Below are 22665 nucleotides of genomic sequence, written 5' to 3' on the forward strand. Positions count from 1 at the left end.
CTAGCATTGCCATCAAAGACTAGATATGCACTTTGAAGTATATTTATCTCTAAATACAGAACAAACACAGAATACAATTTTAAACCAAACTGAAGAAAACTTGTATTGACAATATATACTCAACCTAAATGTAGATGTAGGGAGAAACATAAGGGACATATCTGGAACAATGGAAACAACTGGACATCTTTCTGTCACTCATCTCCTATGTGTCCTTTCTCTCCCCTATTTATAACCTCAACTGTGATGGACTTACTCCCAATCTTCAACCTAAACAAACTAAATATCTGCCACATAATTTTACTCATACAAAACCTGAAATCATAATAATACTGTAATAATAATAATAATAATAGGCTTTTTGACAGAGCATTTCATGAGTAGGTTACTGCTTGACAAAATGATATGAATTGAGTTCTTGAAAGTTTTAGTTCAGTATTGATTAATTTGTAGCATTTTTTTGTTTCTTTTTTTTTAAAAATTGAAATATTTAAGTTCTTCATCAGAACTTGTAAAAAAAAATGCTTAGTAGGGAAAATAAAAGACTCCCATGTTAAAGATTCTTGCACTGAGTCTCAGTGCTTCTACAAAGTTTGTTGTTTGAGATGGGAATTAAACCGAAAGTACGGGTTAGGTTCAGATCGGTTAGATTAAAGTATAGTTTGATTCAATAACAAAAATGGTTCAGTTCTGTCAGATTTAATTTCAGGTTCTTGTTCAGCTTGATGTTATGAAATCAGGTAGTATCAAAATTAAGTACATGAAATAAGGTTCAATTCATTACATAAAACATTTGAACTTCAAACTTTACTTAAATTGAGATAAAACACAGATAATGTGTAATGTTAGCTATTGCAATTTCAAACATTGAAGATACACATTTCTGCAGTCAAAGTATAGGTCTACAAAACATGGAAGAAGTATATGTGATGACTATGATCTGACATTGAACACAGATAATGGTTGCTTAAGTAGCCTACTGTCAATTTAAAAATCAGGGCGGCTGAATGTTATATTTGAGAAAAACAGAAACATTTCTAATGTTTCAGCCTTGCCCTAAGATAGTTCTTTCTCACTCCACACACTGAAAATACACTTTCACTGGCAGGAACTGCCAACAAAGTTGTTGCAATTGAAGTCATCTGAGTGTTCAAAAATTAATTCTTTTTCCAACTTTGCAAGGTATCACAGTCAGTCAAGAGCAGTGCCAAGTATTTATCTTATATAATACAGACGTTACTTCAAAAAAGAAGATGATTACGTCCTACGCGTCATGCATTTAGTCATGCATATTAACCAATGACTTAAATTCAGCCAAGTCACTGGTTTTCCTGGCTAGCTCAGGCAACCCGTTCCATGCTCTAATAGCACTAGGGAAGAAGGAGTGTTTGTACAAATTTGTCCTAGCATATAGGACGAGGAATGTGCCTTTATCTTTGTGTCTTTCAGAGTATTTTATTAAATTTTGTTTTTGTATTTGAAGATTATGGTTCAGTGTTGTATGTATGATTGCTACTTTACTTTTGAGCCTTCTGTCCTGAAGGCTTTCTAAATTTAGTGATTTTACTAAAGGTGTTACTCTAGTCAAATGTGAATATTCGTTTGTTATGAATCTCACTGCTCTATTTTGTGTCTGTTCCAGTTTTTTAATGTTTTCTTGAGTTGAGGGGTCCCAAACGGAGGATGCATATTCTATTATTGGCCTAACCAAGGTTAAATAACATTTTAGTTTAATGTTCTTATTTGATTTATAGAAATTTCTTTTAATAAATCCTAATGCTTTGTTTGATTTTTTTGTAGTTTCATCAATATGTGGATTCCATGACAGTTTTTCATTTATTATAACACCTAGGTATTTTGCGTTTTTAGTCTGTGTTACTGGTTTGCCATGAATAAGATAAGTGGAATTAATTTGTTTTAGTTTTTTTGTTACTCTTAACAACTGATATTTTTCTGGGTGGAAAGACATGCTCCAATTTGATTCCCATTTCTGTAATTCATCTAATTCTCTTTGTAAAATATCTGTGTCCTGTGTTGTTTTTATTGTTCTATATATTATGCAATCGTCTGCAAATAATCTGACTTTTGTTCCTGAAGTAATGCAATTTGGTAAATCATTTATGTAAATTAAAAATAGTAGTGGACCCAATACTGTTCCTTGAGGTACACCTGAGTTTACTGTTTTCGGTGTTGATTTAGAGCCATTTATTATTACAGTTTGTTCTCTCCCTATCAGAAAATCTTTAATCCACTGATGCAGTGAACCATTAATGCCGAAATATATTAATTTTTTAAGCAAACTATGGTGGTGGACTTTGTCAAAAGCCTTAGAAAAATCTAGTAAGATAGCATCTATTTGTTCACTATTATCTAAACCTTTTGAAAAATCATCAATTAGTCCTATCAGTTGTGTTTCACATGATCTATATTTCCTAAAGCCATGTTGGTATGGTGTGAGGACATTATGTTTGTCTAAGTGGTTTATGATGTTGCTACATATTATGTGTTCTAGGATTTTACATGTGATGCTGGTAAGTGATACTGGTCTGTAGTTTCCTGGGTCAGATTTTTCTCCTTTTTTAAATAGGGGGGTGACATTAGCTTCTTTCCAGTCCTTTGGACTTTTTCAAGTTTGTCTCATGTCATTGCTATCAGCGTTAGACAAATGTCTGCTAGTAAATCATATTATTCAGGATCAACTTTATTCTTCTTGGAATGAGGCTGCTGAACTGAATTCACCAAGCATCTGTGCACTATCTGAGAGCTTTGATACTTTATCTATTACCCACCTCAATAAACAAATTCAAGAAAGACATATTTTAACACGCTCGATAAGTGTTGAAAGTTGATATAAAAAATGAAAAAAACAGTTGTCATTCAAGCTGTACAGAAAAACTCATACTATGACTGTCCAAACAATTGATCCTATGGATTGATCGAAGACGAAATAGCAATAGCCATACATCAGCGGATATTGGCACATACGGATATTTTGTTTCACAAAAGCCTATTGAAATGAATGCACACATTCAACATGACACAACAATTTTGTATTAACATTGTTTAGATGCTCAAGTTTGTCAAACTGTTTTGACATGAAAACAATTGCAAAAGAAAAAGAAATTACCATTCCAATGAGTAGTAACAATCTGAGAGTGCTCTATTTTTTAAGTTTTCCACCATGCTTTAAGTATTCCACCTTTTCTATTGAAGTCTTGATCATATCGTGAACGAAATCTGCACCAGGGGATATTTTTTAAAGTCTTTTCGGATTGACCTTCACAGCTGATTCTATCATTTTTGCAATAAGAGAACTTCCTAATACTTCCATCAATAGCAAATAAAACCATAGTGTCACTCTAAATAGTCTGGAAAAGAATTTGTAAGAATTTTAGTTGTCTTTGCCAGTTTTAGACTAGTAAAGTAAACTCAAACAATTCAATACACTTACTTATAAGGCAATAATTTTTAATGTGATATGAAATTTATTTTAGTGATTTGCAAATTGCAAAATTTGCAATATTGTAAATCTTGATTTAGTTTGGTTAGTTTCGTAGCGATCAGTTTTAATGTTCAGGTCTAGTTTAGCCGTGAGGTTCAAATGCTATTCATTTTTAATTTCTAATTGCTCTACAAAGTAGCCATATAATACTAATGAATGTATATATGTTGTGACCCGGGGAAAGGGAATGGGGGCCACAAATAAGTGAAAAAAAGATTTTATTCTTGGAATGTGTTGTCAAGTGAGTAGCATTGGTTGAATGTATGAGTACTAATTAACAAAAAAAAATCCCCCACAAAAACAGGTTAATTGATCATTTCTTTACCTACCATTGTTGAGCCAATACTATTGTATGGAACAGAAACCTAGAGAACCACCATCAACACAAAATCCAGGTGTTTGTCAATAACTGCCTTGGGAAGATTCTTGCATGATCTGCTGGCCAAACAAGATCACTTTAACTAACGAGGAACTATGGCATAGAACAATGCAGCCGTCCAAATCCTTCAGAGATGCTGGCGATAGATAGGCCATCTTTTCAAGCCTGCATCCAACATCATAAGACAAGGCCTCATCTAGAACCTCCATCATAAGACAAGGCCTCAACTAGAACCCCCCAAGGAAAGAGGAAGAAGGGATGGCCTAAAAATAAAGGGGGTGTTGATTTGCCCGAATCAACTTGCCTGGAGGAATCTGGTTGGTGGCCTATGAGATGATTTCCAGGGACATATGAAAGTTAGATCACCGAAATGATGAAATCTGCTTAATTTGATAACTGAAAATGAGATCTCTAATTTTGTTTCTTTCTGTTTTGTTATAAAATAATGCAGTTAGTCTCTCAGTAAGTTCACAGGCTTTTAATAAACACTAAACTCAGTACAGTTGTAATCACTGAGGAATAAACTTTCCCCCCTCTCCTTTAGGACTGCCTTGCTTACTGTTCTAAAAGATTTATATTCATTTCAGGGGAGACTACTCCTACGTAAAGCCCCAGTTCTTGGAGACAGTTTATAGACATTTTCTTCTGATGAAAGAGCTAACCTACTTAGATGGTGACATTGTTTGCTTGCAGGAGGTGAATCCATCATACTACAATTCCCATTTGCTTCCAGAAATGATAAAGTAGGTTTTAATTCATATATGTTTATAAAGCTTAAACTCACTCTGCCTGTCTGTATGATAAAAAGTTTGTACATGTCATTTCTCCCAAACCAAGTCTCTGATCATGCTGAAATTTTGCAGAATTATTTCTTTTACCTGACATCACAAGAATCAATAAAAAAAATTAACCAATTAGTTAATTAACTATTGGTAATTAGTTATTTTCTTCGGTTTCTTGAACAAGGGAAAGAAATTGTACTTATCAGATGTGGTGGTTATGTTGAATCCTTAAGGAATCTTGAGCCCTGAGTGAAAATTTTTTTTATGCATTTAAAATAGATACAAGACACAGATAGTAAAGACAAACAGACACAAAAACTCTTTTGTTCCCCTGGAATTCAAATCATTAAATAGAAACTATCTGATATAAACTTTTCACATGTAAATTGTGAGTGAGTCTGGTGTGAATGTACATTTTTTTTTTTTTTTATAGTTATAATGTTTTTTTTGGGAGGTATAAATTGTAAGACAAATTTCCTTATGGACAAAAAAGAGACAAAAAAGAGTATTATTATTATTAAAAACGATCATGTAAACATTCCCTAAGATATCACATTTCTTTCCTCCTCCCCCCCCCCCCCCCCCCCCCCACACACACACAACTCGTCCAGACAAGTGATAGTATCATAGCGCATTGAGAAAGATAAAAGCTAAACAAAAACTGTAAAAATATTTCTAATCTCACAGATTTATTATGTATAGGTCAAGTACACATATAATTACATGACTTATCCAAACTAACAGATACAATGAAACTTAATATAAGCTCTATTTTTTAAAAAACTATTTTTTTAATGTTTTTCCTGGTTTAAAAATTTGACTAGTGTGAAGTGTGCAAGTTATTCTATGTATTATTGAGCTAGCTACAGCTTAGTTTATAATTCTGGAAACTGTTAGAGTCTCATCACAACTAGTTTTTCTCCCCCTTCCCTTCAGCAGATATGACATACCCATTAGACTAGCATGTGCTCCTCACAAATGTTGGAATGATATTTATTTTACTTTTAGGTTTGTTTTGAAGTAATTAGCTAGTTTTTGTTTCAATGGGTCATAACTTTCCATTTTGGCATTTGTGTTGGGTTTTTTTGGGGGGGTCATTAATATCTATTAGAGATTTTCATCTAAGTTGAAAAAATTATAAATAGCTAGGTTTTTTTGATGTACCCCTGTACAAAATAAAGGAACTGTTTATAAATTTTGTTTTTTAAAAGTTAATTTTATGCACTTTTTAGCATTGGCCAATCAAATGTTCTGAGCTCTTCCATATTTGGTCTATATAGACCACAAGGTCTGAAAGGGGAACTTTCCTTTTTTTTTTAACTTTACTACTTTCACATTAAGCTAATTTTTTGTTGGCTACATTGAAGTTCAATTTAGTGCCCTTAACATTGTTTAGTTTATCGTGAAAATCCCCAAGGGGATTAATCAGCATTCTTTAGTACTAATTTTTTTTAACGACATTTTCTATTCACTGTACAAAATTTAAAAAATAAACAGGTTTCTAGAATTTTTCATCATAACAATAAGTATTGAGATGTCACAGACACATGCAATTATTTCTTGGGACGCAAAGAAGAAAGGGAACACAAAAAAGAAAATAATTTTAAGATTATTTGATTCAAATTTTTTAAAACAATTGCACTGTGATCCTTCGTTTATCCCTGGAGATGCGTTCCAGAACCACCCTTGATAATTCAGAATCCTCTAAGCACAAACAATATATTTAGTTAAGTATTTAAGCATTATATTAAGACTTATAAATTTAGGTAGTGCATTGTACATAGGTTCATAGATTTTGATTTATCTTTACACAATGTTGAATTTTTTTTTGAATGTAAAAACTCATTAAAATTTATTTTTTTTCCACTAATTGAATTTCGCAGAAAATCCATAAAAAAGCAAAAATCAGCTTATTTTTTCCCATTGATTTCTTATAAAAACCATTGTGGCAGTGAAGCCGCTGAAGCATGAAGTGTCGAGGGATCACTGTACAGGGAAATCTTCTTCATTGGAAGTGCTGGGAAAAAGGAAGTGACTTTGAATTAAATAAGTTTGAATTACACTTCAACAATCATAATAACGGAATAGTATGGATATCCCACAAAGTTACTTCTGTTAAACATGAGGGTATTCTGTATATCCTGTATTTTATAATTGCTCTTTATTCTTCAAAATGTTTGGTAAAGTCTTTTAGTCAGAAAATCTTATTTCTCTGCAGTGCAAACTGATTATGGCTGAGTTCAAATCCCTTTGATTTCCAAACCAAAAGTCTTTAATTTCTATTCTTGGGTAAGAACAAAAGTTGAATTTTCTAGTGTCGCTGTTTCCACCCAGCTGCATTGAAGTAATTTTTGTTAAGGATTCAAAGAAACTGCTGAGGGAGATACTTATCATACCGCATACACATGACAGAAGTCATTATTGAGGCCTGTTGTTAGGTGTCCCTTTGAGCTATAAGGTAACTTTACCATTCAACTGCTTCAGGTCAGTTTTGTTGACTTTGTTTCTTTTTTTGTTCAGGCGTGGCTACACAGGCTCATTCATGAAGAGAACTAAAGATTACTGGGATGAAGGAGCTGCTACATTTGTCAGGAAGAGTAAATTTGCTGTTGTCTCAAGCCAAAGTATTTCATTGCGAGATCTTGCATACAAAGTAAATATCACTTAATCTTTTCATTTGAGCTTTGTGTCCCATATAATAATTTGTATTCACTTGTACATTTTAAACCTAGTTCTGTTGTTTGTTTGTTTTTTTAACAATAAAGTATAGGAAAGGTAATTTATTTAATGATAATTCTAAACATAAAACAATACTATTTTGTCTTTTTTTTTCCAATAATCATCTAATTTGTACAGAGCGTACTCCCTTCATCGTATAGCACAGAACTTCTTCAGAGCTAATAAATTCAACAGCTAAATCTGTTTTGTTGGCCATCCCAGGAATTTACTGTCAGTATCCATCCTTAGCCAGCATTCTTTTAGGGATACTTTAAAAGAAAAGAGGACTGGATGTATAACAAACACATTTTCCATTATCTCCACTCAGCTCAATCCTATGTTGCACCTAAAGCGCTCACAAGGCAGACAAAGAAAAAGCTTTAGGGACACCCTCAAAGCTTCTTTGAAAGCGTTCAGCATAAACCCACCCACCTAGTAGACAGAAGCACATGACAGCATCATGGCGTGGCACTGTGAAAACTGGTGCACAGGTTGCTGAGGAGAAGAGAACAGTGCTGGCAGAAGGAAAGCGCCAAAGAAGAAAAGCAAGGCCAATAACCTGCCCAGTGTGCAGCCGAACATCTGGACTCACAAAGGTCTCACCAGCCACATGAGGAGGCACAAAACCCCAGTGCAAAGCTCTTAGCCCTGTGGATGACAAAGGTCATCAAACCACGATGGACGAACTAGATATGTTGCATTTATGTTTAGGCAGCTGGATCTCTCTGCCAACAATTTCAATACTGTCACTTATATACAGAAACAAATATTGAGCAATGATATCATTTTAATGGGTCTTTTATAATTATTTATGAAACCAAATACTTCTATATAATTATAGTGACCTTACACTTTATTTATTGCAATCTAGAGCAAGAGTTATTACTTTGAACTGTATGAGTGTGCCAAGCCAGATGATCATGACAAATTTGAAATTTATTTTGCTGTTTTAAAGGTGAACTTGTGCATTAAAAAATTTTGAACCATGTGTTTTTTCTTTTCAGGCAGTGAATGGTCTCAACCTGAACCCAGAAATAAGTGAGGCAGCTAAGAAATATTTAGATCGGGCTGATGTCATATTGCTTACTCAGGTGAAGTTTCTGAAGACAAACGAGATCATCACCATCTGCAACATTCATGTTCTGTATGACCTAGAGGCACTTGATGTCCAGTGTATTGAGGTATGTGGGGCTACATGTGCTTAGGAAGTGACACTACCTTGCTAGAACCCTGACAGCATTTTATGTAAGCTTACCAGGAGTGTCACTTTACATAAGTGCTCTACATTTTATCATGACATGTTTCACTGGCTGTTTTATTTTTCCTGTGATATAGTTTCTGTCATCACACCTTGTCATTATATTTGAGACATTTAGTAAAACACCCCTCTCCTTTCTGCAACTAACAACAAAAAATATACTGTATTGCTGTGGTTAATGATACAATATTGTTTTGGGACTTGCTATCTCTATAGCTAAGGCAACCAACCTGAAATATTGATATTGAACCCATTATTTGTAAACTAATCTCACAAAAATGTAAGGTAGAGCAAGCCAATCAATAACCCTTGCAATACTGCGTTTGTCACCTTTAGTGCTTTACTTTTTTTTTTTAATTAAACATTTTAATGGAGTGTAATTTATCTTGTTAAAAGTCTGAGTTAAGTTGGTGGGTTATGGCTAGTACAGATAGTGGAGTCTGATTTTGTAGATAGTGGATTCTATCTCTGTAAATGCTCATGCTTCATTGCAGCTATGTAGTGCTATTAACCAAGTGGTGAGATCTCAAATATTTTAAATCAAATCTTGTTCCCATGCAGAGATTTTAGAAAACAGTGTAAAACACTAATGCATTAAGTTCTAATAACTTTTACACTAAATTGTTTTAGTTTTATTTGTCTACTAACACAAATGAGTTTTATAACTTTCAGATAATTCACATTTATATTAGTTCCATTTGACATTTAATAGATTTAAAAAAAAATAATAAAAAATGAAACCTGAGTTATTCTACAGTAGCAGTTCTCTACCTTTTTTTGCTGGGTGACCCCCTTTTACATTTCCCTAGTATGTGGCCACCCAACCATATAATTATTTTTGTTCATAAGCATATGTAACTGTGCTTCTGGTAATGTGAAGCACTGTACTCATCTTTAATCTTCAGAATCAAAGACATTACCATTATTATTTTTGTAATGTTACAAAGCTTGGATATTTGCAATCAAATGACATTATAGTTATATCGGCTTCATAAATTCGGCTAATAAAACTTCATTACTTGATGCATTGGGCTTTTTCATTCTTGCTTTAGCAATTTAAGTAAAATTGTACCATAAAGTAATATACATTTATTTTCTTAACATTCTTATGTTTGAGATCCATCTTCATGGGTTGTCCTATAATGAAAATATTACTTCAGTGGCATGAACTAAATTATGGCATAGAACTAGTTATAAAAGAAAGTGCTTTTTAATTATTGCAAGCCATCACTATAGAAATAATATCTATGATTCTGTAATGTGCAGCATTGTTAAAAAATATTTATACTGCAACATTTAAAATGTTTGAATTAATGCTGATTCAGTCTATCCTCTATCCTCAACTATGTAAAACTTTGCATGCTTCAATAGACAGATCCATATTTTTGATGATTTTAGGTGACCCCCTGACAAATTGTCATATGACTGCCAAGGGGTTGCAACCCACAGGCTGAGAACTGCTTTTCTAAAACTATTAAAATTTAGACTCAAATACTAAAATTGTAGAGCAATTTTTATTTATTCAGAAATTGTTTACCAACTATTCATTTTGGAGTTGTTTTTCTGCTGAGATAAATTACTTTGTTTAATTATGTAAATAAAATAGAAATATTCAACAATATAAAAATAAAATTTGCAGTTTTAATCTTTTTTTATCATTTAACATAATTGTAAAAAGTAGTATGAAGATCTACCCAAGGTAAGTGTAAAGGCTGAGTACTGAGTTATTAACTGTGATGTATGAAGTTTATTTATTAACAACCATCTGTTCAAAAGTAGGTTTTGATAGAAGATAGATCTACATGTAATGAGGTTCATTTGTATGTAAACTTCTAAACTTCTGTTGGGATATGCTGTGGTGCATCAATTACTTCCAGAATGTTTTGTTGTTGTTTTTTTTTTTTTTTTTTTGCTAAAGTGTTATGAAAGAAATATCTTGAGTGTCACTTGTCACTGTGAGTCATTAGTTTAACTTCAATGTAACTTGTCTACACTGACATCTTGGCTAAATGCTGTGGTAGCTCAATTATATTGATCTTGAACACCATTGTTTTGCTTGCTTGACAAAGCTAAGAAGATAATTGAAATGCTGTTAGTGGTAACATGTAATCATGTCTGAAAAATGTAATGTTGATCAAATAACAAGTATCAATAAATTGTTATTGATTTTTTTTTTTTTGGCCTTACTTAATAGCTGTGCACTTATTGAATTTATTATCAGGTCATAAGTAATAATAACTATTTTGAATTCTGACAGCACCATCTCAGTTCATATTAGGGTTAGCTTTAATTAATAGTGTGACAAAAATGTTTTTTTCATGTGTTCTGTAATGTTTTACTTGTTTCTGCTTCTGAAAGGTGGCCTGTGCCATCAAGGAGCTGGTCACCAACTCAGGAAGTGACTTAAACCCACACATCATTTGTGGAGACTTTAACTCCATGTACAACTCCCCTGCCTACCAACTTGTTAAAGATGGCTACCTCATTGACAACAACATCAAGAAGCTACAGGCTATTCAGGCTCTAGAGCTGACAGACAATACCGTTGTAAGTATTTGTGCAAATTTCATAAAGCCATTCCTGTAAAGGTCTCTTTTTTCAGTCTTATGGAACAAGAGAACCATAAAACTGCCGATTTGACCTAAACCAAAACTGATTTTTCTGTTTTCCAAATTTAGATTTAAAAAAATAATTTAATTATGATCATTTAACTTGATGGAAATTATAAGCTTTTGAATAGTTTGCTTGATTGTAGAATTCACAAGCATTTCTTTCCAAAGTTTTCTCTCACCCAGCTTCCCTCCCCAACCCCTTGAGAATTATTACTATAGCTTTAAGGACTTAAGCAGTCCTTACCACATTCTGCATTTGACATGATTGTAAGCTCTGTCTCATTGCCACTATGCAACGGTAGGAGAAAATTGATGATATACAACTTTTGACAGCTTCTACATATCGAATAATGAAACACAATACTTTCCTGTTAAAAGTGGAAATAAAAAATGAGTTTCAAAATAACTTATGCTTATTCCTCTTTTTTTTTTTTTTTTTTTTTTTTTTTACAAAGCTTATATCAACTCATTCTAACTATCTGTCTATCTGGTAAAAAGTTTGTACACGTTATTTCTAGCCCAAAAATTCTTGGATCATGTTGAAATATTGCACAATTATTTCTAATACCTGGCAAAACAAGAATAAAAAACTATTAACTAATTAGTTTTTGTGGTGGTATATATTGAATTAGTCCCCTTGATGTGGCTTAAGCCTTGAGTATAAGTTCAAGATGGACTCTTTTTTTTTTTAATGCATTTAAAAAGTAATCACAGTAACATCGACACAGATACCCCTTCTTCTCTCCCCCCCCCCCCCCCCTTTTGTTTTTTTCTTCCCAACTGGTCCAGACAAGTGATAGGATCACATAACAAATTGAGAAAGCTAAAAGCATGATATTGTGCAAAACAAAAACAATTGGTAAAAATATTTCTCATTGCATAGATTTATTATTGCTAGTCTAGATCTAGTAGAAATTTAATTATATGACTGATCCAAACCAAATTGATACAATTACACTTAATATAAGCTTTGGTTTTCTTTTTAAAATATTTTTTTCTTGTTTAAAATTAACATTACAATAATTAATGGTATGTTCCTGGTTTTCTTTTCCTAATTTGAGTATCATAATGTGGTAATTGTCTTGGCAATATTATTTTCTTCTAACAGTTTTATATAAATTTACAACACAATTATCTATTATAAATTAGTAAAAATATTTTTTTAACTGAATTCAAAAATAAAAATGGTGTGTTAGTTTATGAATGTAACCAGAAAAACACATTTACCCTTTAAGTTTCCTGATTTCTTTTAAAAACATTTATTTTTTTCTAGCAAACATTCAGTTTGGATCATGTTAAAAATAAAAAGATGTCAATTAAAAGTTGATTAATTCATCTAAAGACATTCTCTAACTGACTTTCATACTAATCAGTATATCATCATGATGTAAATATGTGCAGATTAGAATTCTTGGCATTGCTAGTGGTTCGTAACTAGCTTGTTAAAGATGAAATAGTTTGTTTTTTTCATATAAATTGTTTACACCAAACAATGTTGTTTATTTTCTTAGTCAAAGGCTATTGTTAATCACATGTGGGGAGCTTTCCAACATACATCTTCAAGCCTTCAAAGTGCCTATTACACTATCATGGTGAGCTTTTTTTTTTATGCTTCTTATGGTCGTGTGGTATGCGCTCCAGACTATAGTCTTGATCAGTGGTCTCTCTCAGAGGCTGTATGCTGCCAGGTACTTTCCTCTATGCCAGTGAGGGTGAAATGGCGCCTGAGTGGAATCTTATAGCGCCTGAGTGGATCTTTATAGCGCTTAGGGGGGTGGGGGCACCTCTGTAACGCCGTCCTTCTCTAAGCTCGCCAAAGAAGATCGACTTAGGCATGCGGTTGTCTCCCATGCTGGATAAGTGTTATTGACAGCATAAAAATTAATAAATAAATGACATTTTGTTCAAATTTGCCTTCTCACGCTGGCAATTTTTTTTAAAGAATAAAATACAAAAAGGGCCATTGGCCAAAAAAGGTTGAAGACCACTGGTCTTGATAATCCCGTCGCCATCCTTTGCCGACCTTTAGGAGGTTTGGGCTAGGAGGATTTAACTTCAATTCTGAAGGAAACATCAAAACAAAACACAGTTTGCTGAACTCTTCTGTCAAGTGGGAAAAAATGAACTATGTATTAAATAATTAGCTGTTTTTCTCATTGTTTTTATTGAGTTTGCAGGTTTAAAAAACAAAATGTGTTTGAGGATATTGTTCATGTGAGTGTTGCTTCTAACCATTTCTTGTCCTACCTTCTCCTTTCAGCAAAGGGAGCCATTGTGCACCACGTACACCAAAAGCAGCTACGGAACATTGGATTACATTTTCTTCTCTTCTTTGTCCTTGCATGTCATTGGAGTGTTGGAAACTCTGGATGACAAGGTTGTCAGGAGATTAGGAGGCCTGCCTTCCTCTAGTGTACCATCAGACCATCTTTCTCTCAAGGCAGTATTCAGGACTAGGTAAAATCTCCTATTGCTCTGTAAGGTTCACATGTGTGACAATGGAAGGATGCTTAAGGCATCTTTAGTTTGTTTTAAAGTCATGCTCTGGGATATACATGTTTGAAAGAAGTCATTATATTGGCCTTTCAAACGTGGAAAACAATGTAGTAATTGTTTATAACGTTGAACTTTTTAGGATGTTTGAAGTCCACCAGTATTTTCAGAAGAAAATCTAAAATAACTCTATATTTGATAGAGTTTCAATGCATAAAAATGATATTTAAAGACATTTCAATTAACAACTGCTAGTGCAGGAAAACGTCAGAAACTCTTGGCACCTAGCAGTGGCATAGCTAGGAGTTTGCCATCATTTGGGGGCCCGGGGGCTTGACATCTTTCCCAGCATTTTGACATCATGACATGAGATAATTGCGTAATATTTAATGTAAAAAAAAAAATTTCAAACACTCATTTGAATGGAGATCCTGGGGAAATTTTGAAATTTCACCCCCCACCCCCACCATAGCTACGCCACTGGTACCTAGTCTGATATGTACTCACCAGGCGCCGTTGCATTTTCACCCTTCTTTCTACTACTGTTGTGCAAACTGGCACCATCCTTTATGCTCGCTCTCTATGCCACTTTTTCCCAGTTGCTAGTGTCGATTTTAAAGAGCTCCATGTCGTGTTTGCATACATCCGTTTACCATAAAAGTGGACGACCAGCGGCTCTCCTGCCTTCTGTTAGATGGCCATACAGAATGTCTTGTGGAAGTTGATCTTCTTGCATTCTGTGAATGTGGCCAAGCCAGCTGCTGCTGATAACACAGCAGATCTTATTGATCTTATATCTTTTTGATCTTATACATCATCCAAAACAGTATTTTTTTTCCTTGGCAGCTAAACACCCTTTCTCTCTCTGGTTTTTTTTTTTCTTTTTTTTACTCAATATTTTTTTTAGTGGAAAAGATTTGTTGCTACAAGGTGACCCATATGCAGAACATGTGGGTAGTTACTCAAAGGTCCTTTGTTTGGACCCTTATTCAGATCAGATGATTACACGTTGAATTTAAAACCAATTACTCCTGAGCTTTTTCCTTGCTCGTTTCTAGTAGGACATCCCTGGTAACAGTAGGTCTTCAAACAAACCATGATGAGTGGGTCTCTAATACCTGTCCAAGTCTTTCAGGCATTTACCCAGAATTAAACAATTTAGACATAGTCCCTTCAGTAGCATTCTATCTGCATTTCACTAGGTGTTGGTTTTTTTCTCCCCTACCCCCAACCAAAGTTCAGTGCTACCTTGTCATCTAGTTTTGTTTGTTTTTTTTCTCCCCTACCCCCAGCCCAAGTTCAGTGCTACCTTGTCATCTAGTTTTGTTTGTTTTTTTTCTCCCCTACCCCCAACCCAAGTTCAGTGCTACCTTGTCATCTAGTTTTGTTGTTTTTTTCTCCCCTACCCCCAGCCCAAGTTCAGTGCTACCTTGTCATCTAGTTTTGTTGTTTTTTTCTCCCCTACCCCCAGCCCAAGTTCAGTGCTACCTTGTCATCTAGTTTTGTTTGTTTTTTTTCTCCCCTACCCCCAACCCTAGTGTAGCCTTTAGTGCGCCTCTGGGTCCACCTACCTCTAAGGGGTACCTAACATTAGTTAGGGAAAAGTAAAGGTGGTTGGTCGTTGTGCTGGCCACAGGAACAGATGACCTTTACATCATCTGCCCCATAGATTGAAAGGTGGAACATGACTTTATCGCCTAATATGGAGGTTGTATTCTCCACAGGTTTATGAAGTCTCAAGTCCATTACCCAGTTTTTCTGTGTTGTGTTTTGTTAGTGTTATTATTTATTGTTCACTTTCCTTTATTCTTTTTTATATTTTCAAGTTCAGATGAAGAGAACTCTGAATAAACTTCACAAGTTTTTTTAGTTTGTTTTTTTCTGGATGGGCAACCCACATTGCCTCTTTATTCATTTATACAAGCTTTGACCCCTGAAAACATTCTGGAATAAGTTATTGCCTTAGCTTATTGTGTTTTTAACACACACACAAATTGTGTAATCTGCTGTTTCTCCTCATTCCATTGACATAAGGTTATCATGTTTTTACTAGACTAGTATTTAGTTTTAGTGGTAAGCTATGCACAAGGAAAAGTTTGTTGAAATATTCACTTACTAGTATTTAGTTTTAGTGGTAAACTATGCACAAGGAAACGTTTGTTGAAATATTCACTTACTAGTATTTAGTTTTAGTGGTAAGCTATGCACAAGGAAAAGTTTGTTGAAATATTCACTTTTTCTTTGTTTTGTTTTTTTTCAGAGAGGAAAAGAATTGAAAATGATAATAAATTTCCTATCTCCAAGAACAGGAGAGCTTTACCCGACATTTTTAACTGTGTCCAAAACTATCAGTTCCAAAATGTTTAGTTTAGTAACCAGACGATCACTGTTGTTTTGTTTTTTTTTCTCTGAAAAAGAGTTTATGGTTTTCTATATTAATATTTTTAAAAAGTTTTACATTAGCTAAGCAATTAGTTTTATACAATTAATTAGTTAAGAAAAAATATTTTTTTTTTAAAAGGAAATATTTCTGTTTAGAATGAGTTTCCATGTTAAGGTGCTAGTGTAAATCTAAATGTGTAGAGCACCAGAAGCTTGTCTTGCTAATGGTTAATAGTCTTCTAGCAGCATCTCAGTCTTGTCTACTTGACTCTAGAAGATAGTCTTTATGTTCATAGCACCCTAAGTATCATTTTGTATGTCTCTACACACACATATATTTATATATATATCATATTCTACATAAACCTTGGTTAGTTTTTACAGCATTTGAATTCCTTTGGAAACATTATGAATGAAGCATGAATAGAGGACATTGGTTTCTTCTAACATAGATCATATATTCAAAAAAAATGAATTTGTTTTGTTTTTTTATCTCAGCAAATGTTTTATAAATTTCTTTAAAATAATTTTAAAAATAGAGTTTTTTGAAAATAGAATTAGAAAGCATTTTAAGTTTAATCCATTTTTGAATAATATAAAGGTGTAGAATCTGATGGTTAAAGATGAAAAATCAATCAAACCTAAAACTAGCTCATAGCTAACAAGCTTCTCTCTAACCTGTTTAGGTGACAGTCTAGCAGTCTTTGACAATACCAACTTCTCTGACAGTGTTTAAAAAAAACAACAACATTCACATGATGAGATCAAAGCTTAGAAGTTTCTTTCAATTTTCTGGAGGCAATTTTTTAAATATTTTTATTAAATCTGAGAATTCTTTGCAAAGTTATGGCTATTATTAATGGGTCCAGAGATTGTACATAATTGTAACCAATATCACAATATCTCAGTTTTGTTTCGATGTTACTAAACATTATTATTTTCTCCAAGTGACTTGTGTTATTAAACAGTGTGCCACACAAATATATATACATAAAAAACATATATAGGGAAAATCCTAGGCCATAATTTATCTTTCTTTCTTTTTTTTTTTTTTTGTGGGAATCTTTTTCATTTGCCCATCCAGAAAGTGAAAAGTCATGAGTTTAGTTTTATTCAACTTTTTTTTTTTTTTTTTTTTTTTTTTTTTTTTTTTTACTCTTGTTTATTGTTCAAGAATGTAAATATAGCAGTACATCTCAGGAGGGCTGGACATAATTGTTTGTTCAATCATTCAAAATTAATTCATTTCATATGCAAGTTAATAATAAAAAAAAACATTTTTGAAATAGCTTTAAAAATAAACTTCAGGGCATTGAAACTGTAAACACTTTTGACTTGACATTGACATCAATTAATTGTAGTACATAGACTAAACAAAATGTAAATTATTTTGATCAATATTTCTATCAAATGAAATACACACGTAGATTTAATTGTTAATCACTAGTATTACAAATAATTTGCAATTAAAATGGAAAATGTATAAGTAACTTTTAGGATGACATACTTGATCAACTTGCCTGTTCAATACATTGAAAAAGTTTCCAAATTCTAGAATGACAACCTGCATTTTTTTTTCTGTATTATTTAGCATTATTTTGTTGGTGGTAGTAAAAATAGTTCTAGACATGTTTGTACTTTAAAATGAAAAAGGTAAAACTGTACATTAGTCAAATAGAAAGTACTTTTAAAATGAAAAAGGTAAAACTGTACATTAGTCAAATAGAAAGTACTGTTGGTTTAGTCTTGTGCTTAGGATGTCTTTTTATGAATTAGAAGGCTCTAAGTCCTCAATAATCTGTGACAGAGTAGAGCAGCTGTTGTCTGGGTTTAGTGCCGCAATGATTGTTGTATTTCCAATCTATGTTACCAGTGTGTATGAAGAACACATGGCATTGTCCTACTGGGCTCTGAACAAGGTGGAATCGTCTTAAAAGGCCCACATGCTTAAGCATTAGGATTTCAACCAAATAATCATAATCCACCAGGACAATGTTGGAGGTCTATTGACTGAGAAGTGATGACTTAAGAGTACAAAGAATACATCACCTCAAATTACACCCAAGCTTTTAGGTTCCTGTTAAGTAACTTGTGCTATGTAATATTATAATCTATTATAAAGAATATAGCCAGGGATCTGTACTTGGACATTCATTGCCAGAAGTGACCAATTGGAATAGAAAACACTACTTCTGAGGAGTCTCAAGAATTTATCATAGTTTAGTACACATCTTGTGATATAAAGTTGTTTGTGGTTTTAGATAGTTACTAATGTAATAGTAATATAGGTTATAAATACTTACAAACCTGTTGAATTTTTAAAAAGAAAATGTTGATTTTATCATCAACAGTTGATAAGGAACCCTAACCAGGTATTTTGCAAAACATTTGATTCATTTAGTGCATAACATAGAAAAATAGTACATAATGTTCATTTGATTTGTTTTTACCCATGAATTTTTTGAAATAATTGAAATCTTTCAGTTTCTATTGAATATTTCAAACTTCTGTCCAACATCATCTCATATTTGTATTGAGTAGACCACGTTGTATATTGTATATATCCTCCTCCCCCCCCTTGTTGTTCTGACATAATTGTAATAATAATTGCTCTATTTTATCTTAAGCAGATGTCTTATCTGAATAGAACAGTTGATAATAGTATCTATACCATTTTCAGTACAGTTTGATTTTTTAAATTATGTTATGTCAATAATTTATCACTATTATCTTAGAGTTCTGTTTGCTAGGTTCACTATTACTAAGCCAGTGGGTGCTTGACATTTGAGCAATACAAATGACTAGACTGTTTCCCCTTATGTTAACTCAGTGGACTCCAACTCAGGCTCTGTACTGTAGCCATGCACTCTGTTATAGTTTGTTCTGATGTAAGTCACATTTCAACAGTCTTCACTGTGTGCTATGAGCTTCGATGTTCACCTTTATGAAGCATGTCTCTTTTAACAATCACATGACTTGAGTCTAAACTGAAAGAGGAGACTTGTCAAAGGAAATCTTTACCTAAAGTTTTGTTCAAAGAGATCTTTTCATAAAATTTGTCATTTCTATAGGGAAAAAAAAAGTCAGAGATTGGAGATAATAAAGTGTTGTATTTCCATCCTATTAGATTGTGTCATGTATTTAAACTATTGATAATTGTTAGAATGTTTCTTGCAATGGCAACTTCAAAAACTTTTTCTTCTAGAAAAAAAAAACAGAAGAAAAGTATGTGTTCATTTCTGTGTGGCTATTTTTTGGAAGATTAAGAAATGGGTTAATTTTGGCATCTATATTTTGTTTACTTTGACTGTTGTGTGAGTTTTTTATTTTTTTTTTTTATTTCATTTGAACATTGACATGAAATTCATTAAAATATTTTTTTTCAAATAAAATTCTAAATTTTAATTTGATGACTTTAATTTTGTGACTTCTAGCTTGAGCTAAATGTATGCTTGCAAAAAAGAAAAGAAATACTTGATCTAACGAAGAAGCAATTCGTTTTTTTGTTGTTTTTTGTTTCAGTCTCTCCTCTGCTCCTTTATCATGTGGGCTGTGGTGGTACTGCTGGTATGGTTATCAGCCACTAGATAGAACCCCATGTGCCATTTACCCCATCGAATGGCGTGTGTATGGGCACAAACAGCCGCAGAAAGCTTTCAACAATAGATGGTGTCATCCGCATTCTGTTCTTTTGTATCAGAGTTATGTATCCTTTCGGTGTTTCGATATTCCGATATAGGAGAAGATGTTTTGAAAACCAAAAAACTTTTTAAATATGCTCTGAAGTTATTGAATGTCTGTGAAGCAGAGTTTCTATTGTCTTCGGCTGTGTATCTTTCTGAGCTCCTAGACCAGATAGAGTGCACACAAAAAAAGGGGGAGTCTGTATGTTGTAGGCCTCTTGAAACCTAACGATGTATAATTAGACACATTAACATGCTTATCTTAAGCTACCCGTGAAGATCGAGAGGGTGAAAAATTCAATTGAACTTATACATTTTTAAAGGGGATTAACTATTATTTCTCAAATATAATCTTTCTTATTTCCCTTTGGTCATGTATCACACCCGAAATACTATTGAATTGAATGATACGTTCAAAAAATCAGTGCAACAATTACGTTTCTGATAGCAAACCGTTTTATTTTCAAATTCTGGTAGCAATAAGGCTGTTTGTTTTTTAATTTATCTATTCATGGATCCTGAACAACCAAATGCTCTAACGTTTGTTCTAGAAATTTGACAGTTGACGTCCATCGTTGGGAAAATAATTATTAGCTCGTTTGCTTAACCAGGATTTTTGTCTCGGGGGAGGGGGAAATGGGGCGGGGAAAAAAGAGGTCCACTATTTTTTTAATATAACATTCATTAGTCATTAAGAGCAAAATAATTGGTCTGTAAGTTGTAAGCGAAGGAATTGTCTCTTTAAAAAATATTTATATATATGGTTGCATTCGGCCTCTTCTTCTTCTTGAAACTGTCAGGTAGAGTTGAGCCTTCGCTCTTGGAACTCTAGGCCAGCAAAAGTGAACAAGAGCTCCCTCTCACCGGCCTGAATAAGAACAGTGTACACTGTTCTGTCTGACGGGTGAGTCAGACTCGTGGCAAGAGGCCGCGAAGACTAAGACCCCCGCCATTTTCCTTTTCTGTACCAGGCTAACTGTGCGGGACACGCCATTTATGTAACGGCTCCTTCAGGAACAGCGCCTGGATTGTGAAAAGGTTGTGGGAGCTTTTTTACAACTCCGCACAGTGCAATGAGAATGCTCTCGCACCCCCTTAGGCACCCCCACAGGAGTCTTGTTTTGCTACCCTTTAGCGGCAGCCTAATCGTTTCCTCCTACGATCGTTTCCACCCGGGCGCCACTATGAGGCAGGTTAGCATGCCCGGGCATTTGGCCTCAGAACGAGACAACTGGAGGGCACTCACGAAGGCCGCGGGATACACATTTGAGACCAAAAGAAAATCCGCTGCCGAGGACAAACGCAGACGGCGAAAAGAAAATCTAAATCGACCACCTGCGGACAATGGTTATGCTTACCCTGGATATGTCAAAATATGTAGGTCACATGTGGGGCTGCGCAGCCACGGGAAATACTGCACTCCTCACTGATTTTCGGACTCGAAGACAAGCCTTATTATTATTATTATATATAGTTTTCTAGTTTTGTAATAAGATAATTTTATTGGTTCAAATATACAAAATACATATTTTAAAGCAGTATCTTAAAGGCTCATTTGGTATGTTGCAAGTGTAGAGTATCAACGCAATATGATTACGTATACCTGCATGGCAGAAATAAACGTGTTTGTCGATAGTCAATTTAAAAATAACATTTCCTGTTAGGCAAAAGATTATCATGAATATATAATTACTAGCAGTTCACACCGGCCACAGTTCTATGACGTCATGAGTTATACTGTTTGTGAACTTGTATTGGCTACTCACACACAGATACAAAGATAACAAGTAGATCTAGTCTCATTCCTACTGTGCCAACAACAAACTCACCAACAAAAGCCTGGCTTGAAGAATGTCGACCAAACAATATGAATTGTGAGCCTCAACTTGTAGATTTAATAGGTGACTTGTACATTGGAATACTGAGTAAATAGATGAGATCTTATTGAGACTGTCTAAAACAGTAGTTCTAAAACTGTGGTCCACGAGACGACCGCAGAAGGTCCACAGAAAGATGAGATTGAATGCACTTAAAAAACTTCGATCAAAGCCAGTTTATCCGATCTGATAATTTTAATATCAATAAACATGCGCTACTCTATACTAGTTTATAGGTCTATTACGTACTATTCTATGTCGAGCTAAACCAAAGATTTGAAAACATTCTTACTTTGGATATTCCCAACTAGATATTGAACCCTTTAGCAAGTGAACAAACTCAAAACCAAATCACATATGAATCCATACTAATACAGGAGCAGTTTTTGAAATATCCATGAAAGAGGAACTTTAAACAAAGGATACCAGAAAGTCTGGTTACAAAACACAGATTCCAATTGTATATACTGCATTATGGTTTATTCTATAGAAGCTGTTGACTGCTTTCCCGTCTTCTTATTTGGTAGAACGTGGATTCAGTGGCGTAATGAACCTCATCACAGATAAAAGAAACCGACACGAAGTTTGTGCTAGTGATTTGCGGTTGCTACTTACGAATATTAAGCAGGACATTATTTTTTTAGCGGCCTCCCGAAAGAGGAAAAGACGTTATTAGTTTTGTGTGGCCTGTCTGTCGTCCGTCTGTCCGTCCGCCCCGTTTAGATCTCAGAAACTAAAAGAGAAAATGAAAATAGGACATCATGGTATTTTAGATCATTCAAAGTTCTGATGCAACGGCTACTTTTTTCTTTTCCGAAAGTGTACCATCTAATTTTTAAAATTATATATGCAAGGAGATTTTTCAAAAAATTACACCACTTTTCAATGAAAAACGTCAGGGGAGGTAAGTCTTTTGAAAAGGTCACATATTTCTTCATTCATAAATCAAGCTTCATTTATAGATTCGCACATTGGTACA

At 33.8% G+C, this 22665-nt stretch overlaps 1 protein-coding gene across 3 annotated transcripts in view; it reads left to right on the plus strand.

The window, feature by feature from the left end:
* LOC106076991 (DNA ligase 1-like) overlaps positions 1 to 19531 on the plus strand; it is a 43709-nt gene extending 24178 nt beyond the window's left edge. For 2 of the 3 annotated variants that reach the window (XM_056032234.1, XM_056032236.1), the window contains exons 9-15: positions 4469 to 4624; positions 7184 to 7316; positions 8386 to 8562; positions 10998 to 11186; positions 12763 to 12843; positions 13512 to 13708; positions 16005 to 19531. In XM_056032234.1, the coding sequence (XP_055888209.1) occupies positions 4469 to 4624; positions 7184 to 7316; positions 8386 to 8562; positions 10998 to 11186; positions 12763 to 12843; positions 13512 to 13708; positions 16005 to 16020 (949 nt within the window). In that variant the 3' untranslated portion in view covers positions 16021 to 19531. The remainder of the gene's footprint in view (positions 1 to 4468; positions 4625 to 7183; positions 7317 to 8385; positions 8563 to 10997; positions 11187 to 12762; positions 12844 to 13511; positions 13709 to 16004) is intronic. The other variant, XR_008778408.1, reaches the window with a different exon arrangement.
* Positions 19532 to 22665: the final 3134 nt, after the last annotated feature.

The sequence above is a fragment of the Biomphalaria glabrata genome, chromosome 6 (assembly GCF_947242115.1).
Source record: "Biomphalaria glabrata chromosome 6, xgBioGlab47.1, whole genome shotgun sequence".
Taxonomy (NCBI): domain Eukaryota; kingdom Metazoa; phylum Mollusca; class Gastropoda; family Planorbidae; genus Biomphalaria; species Biomphalaria glabrata.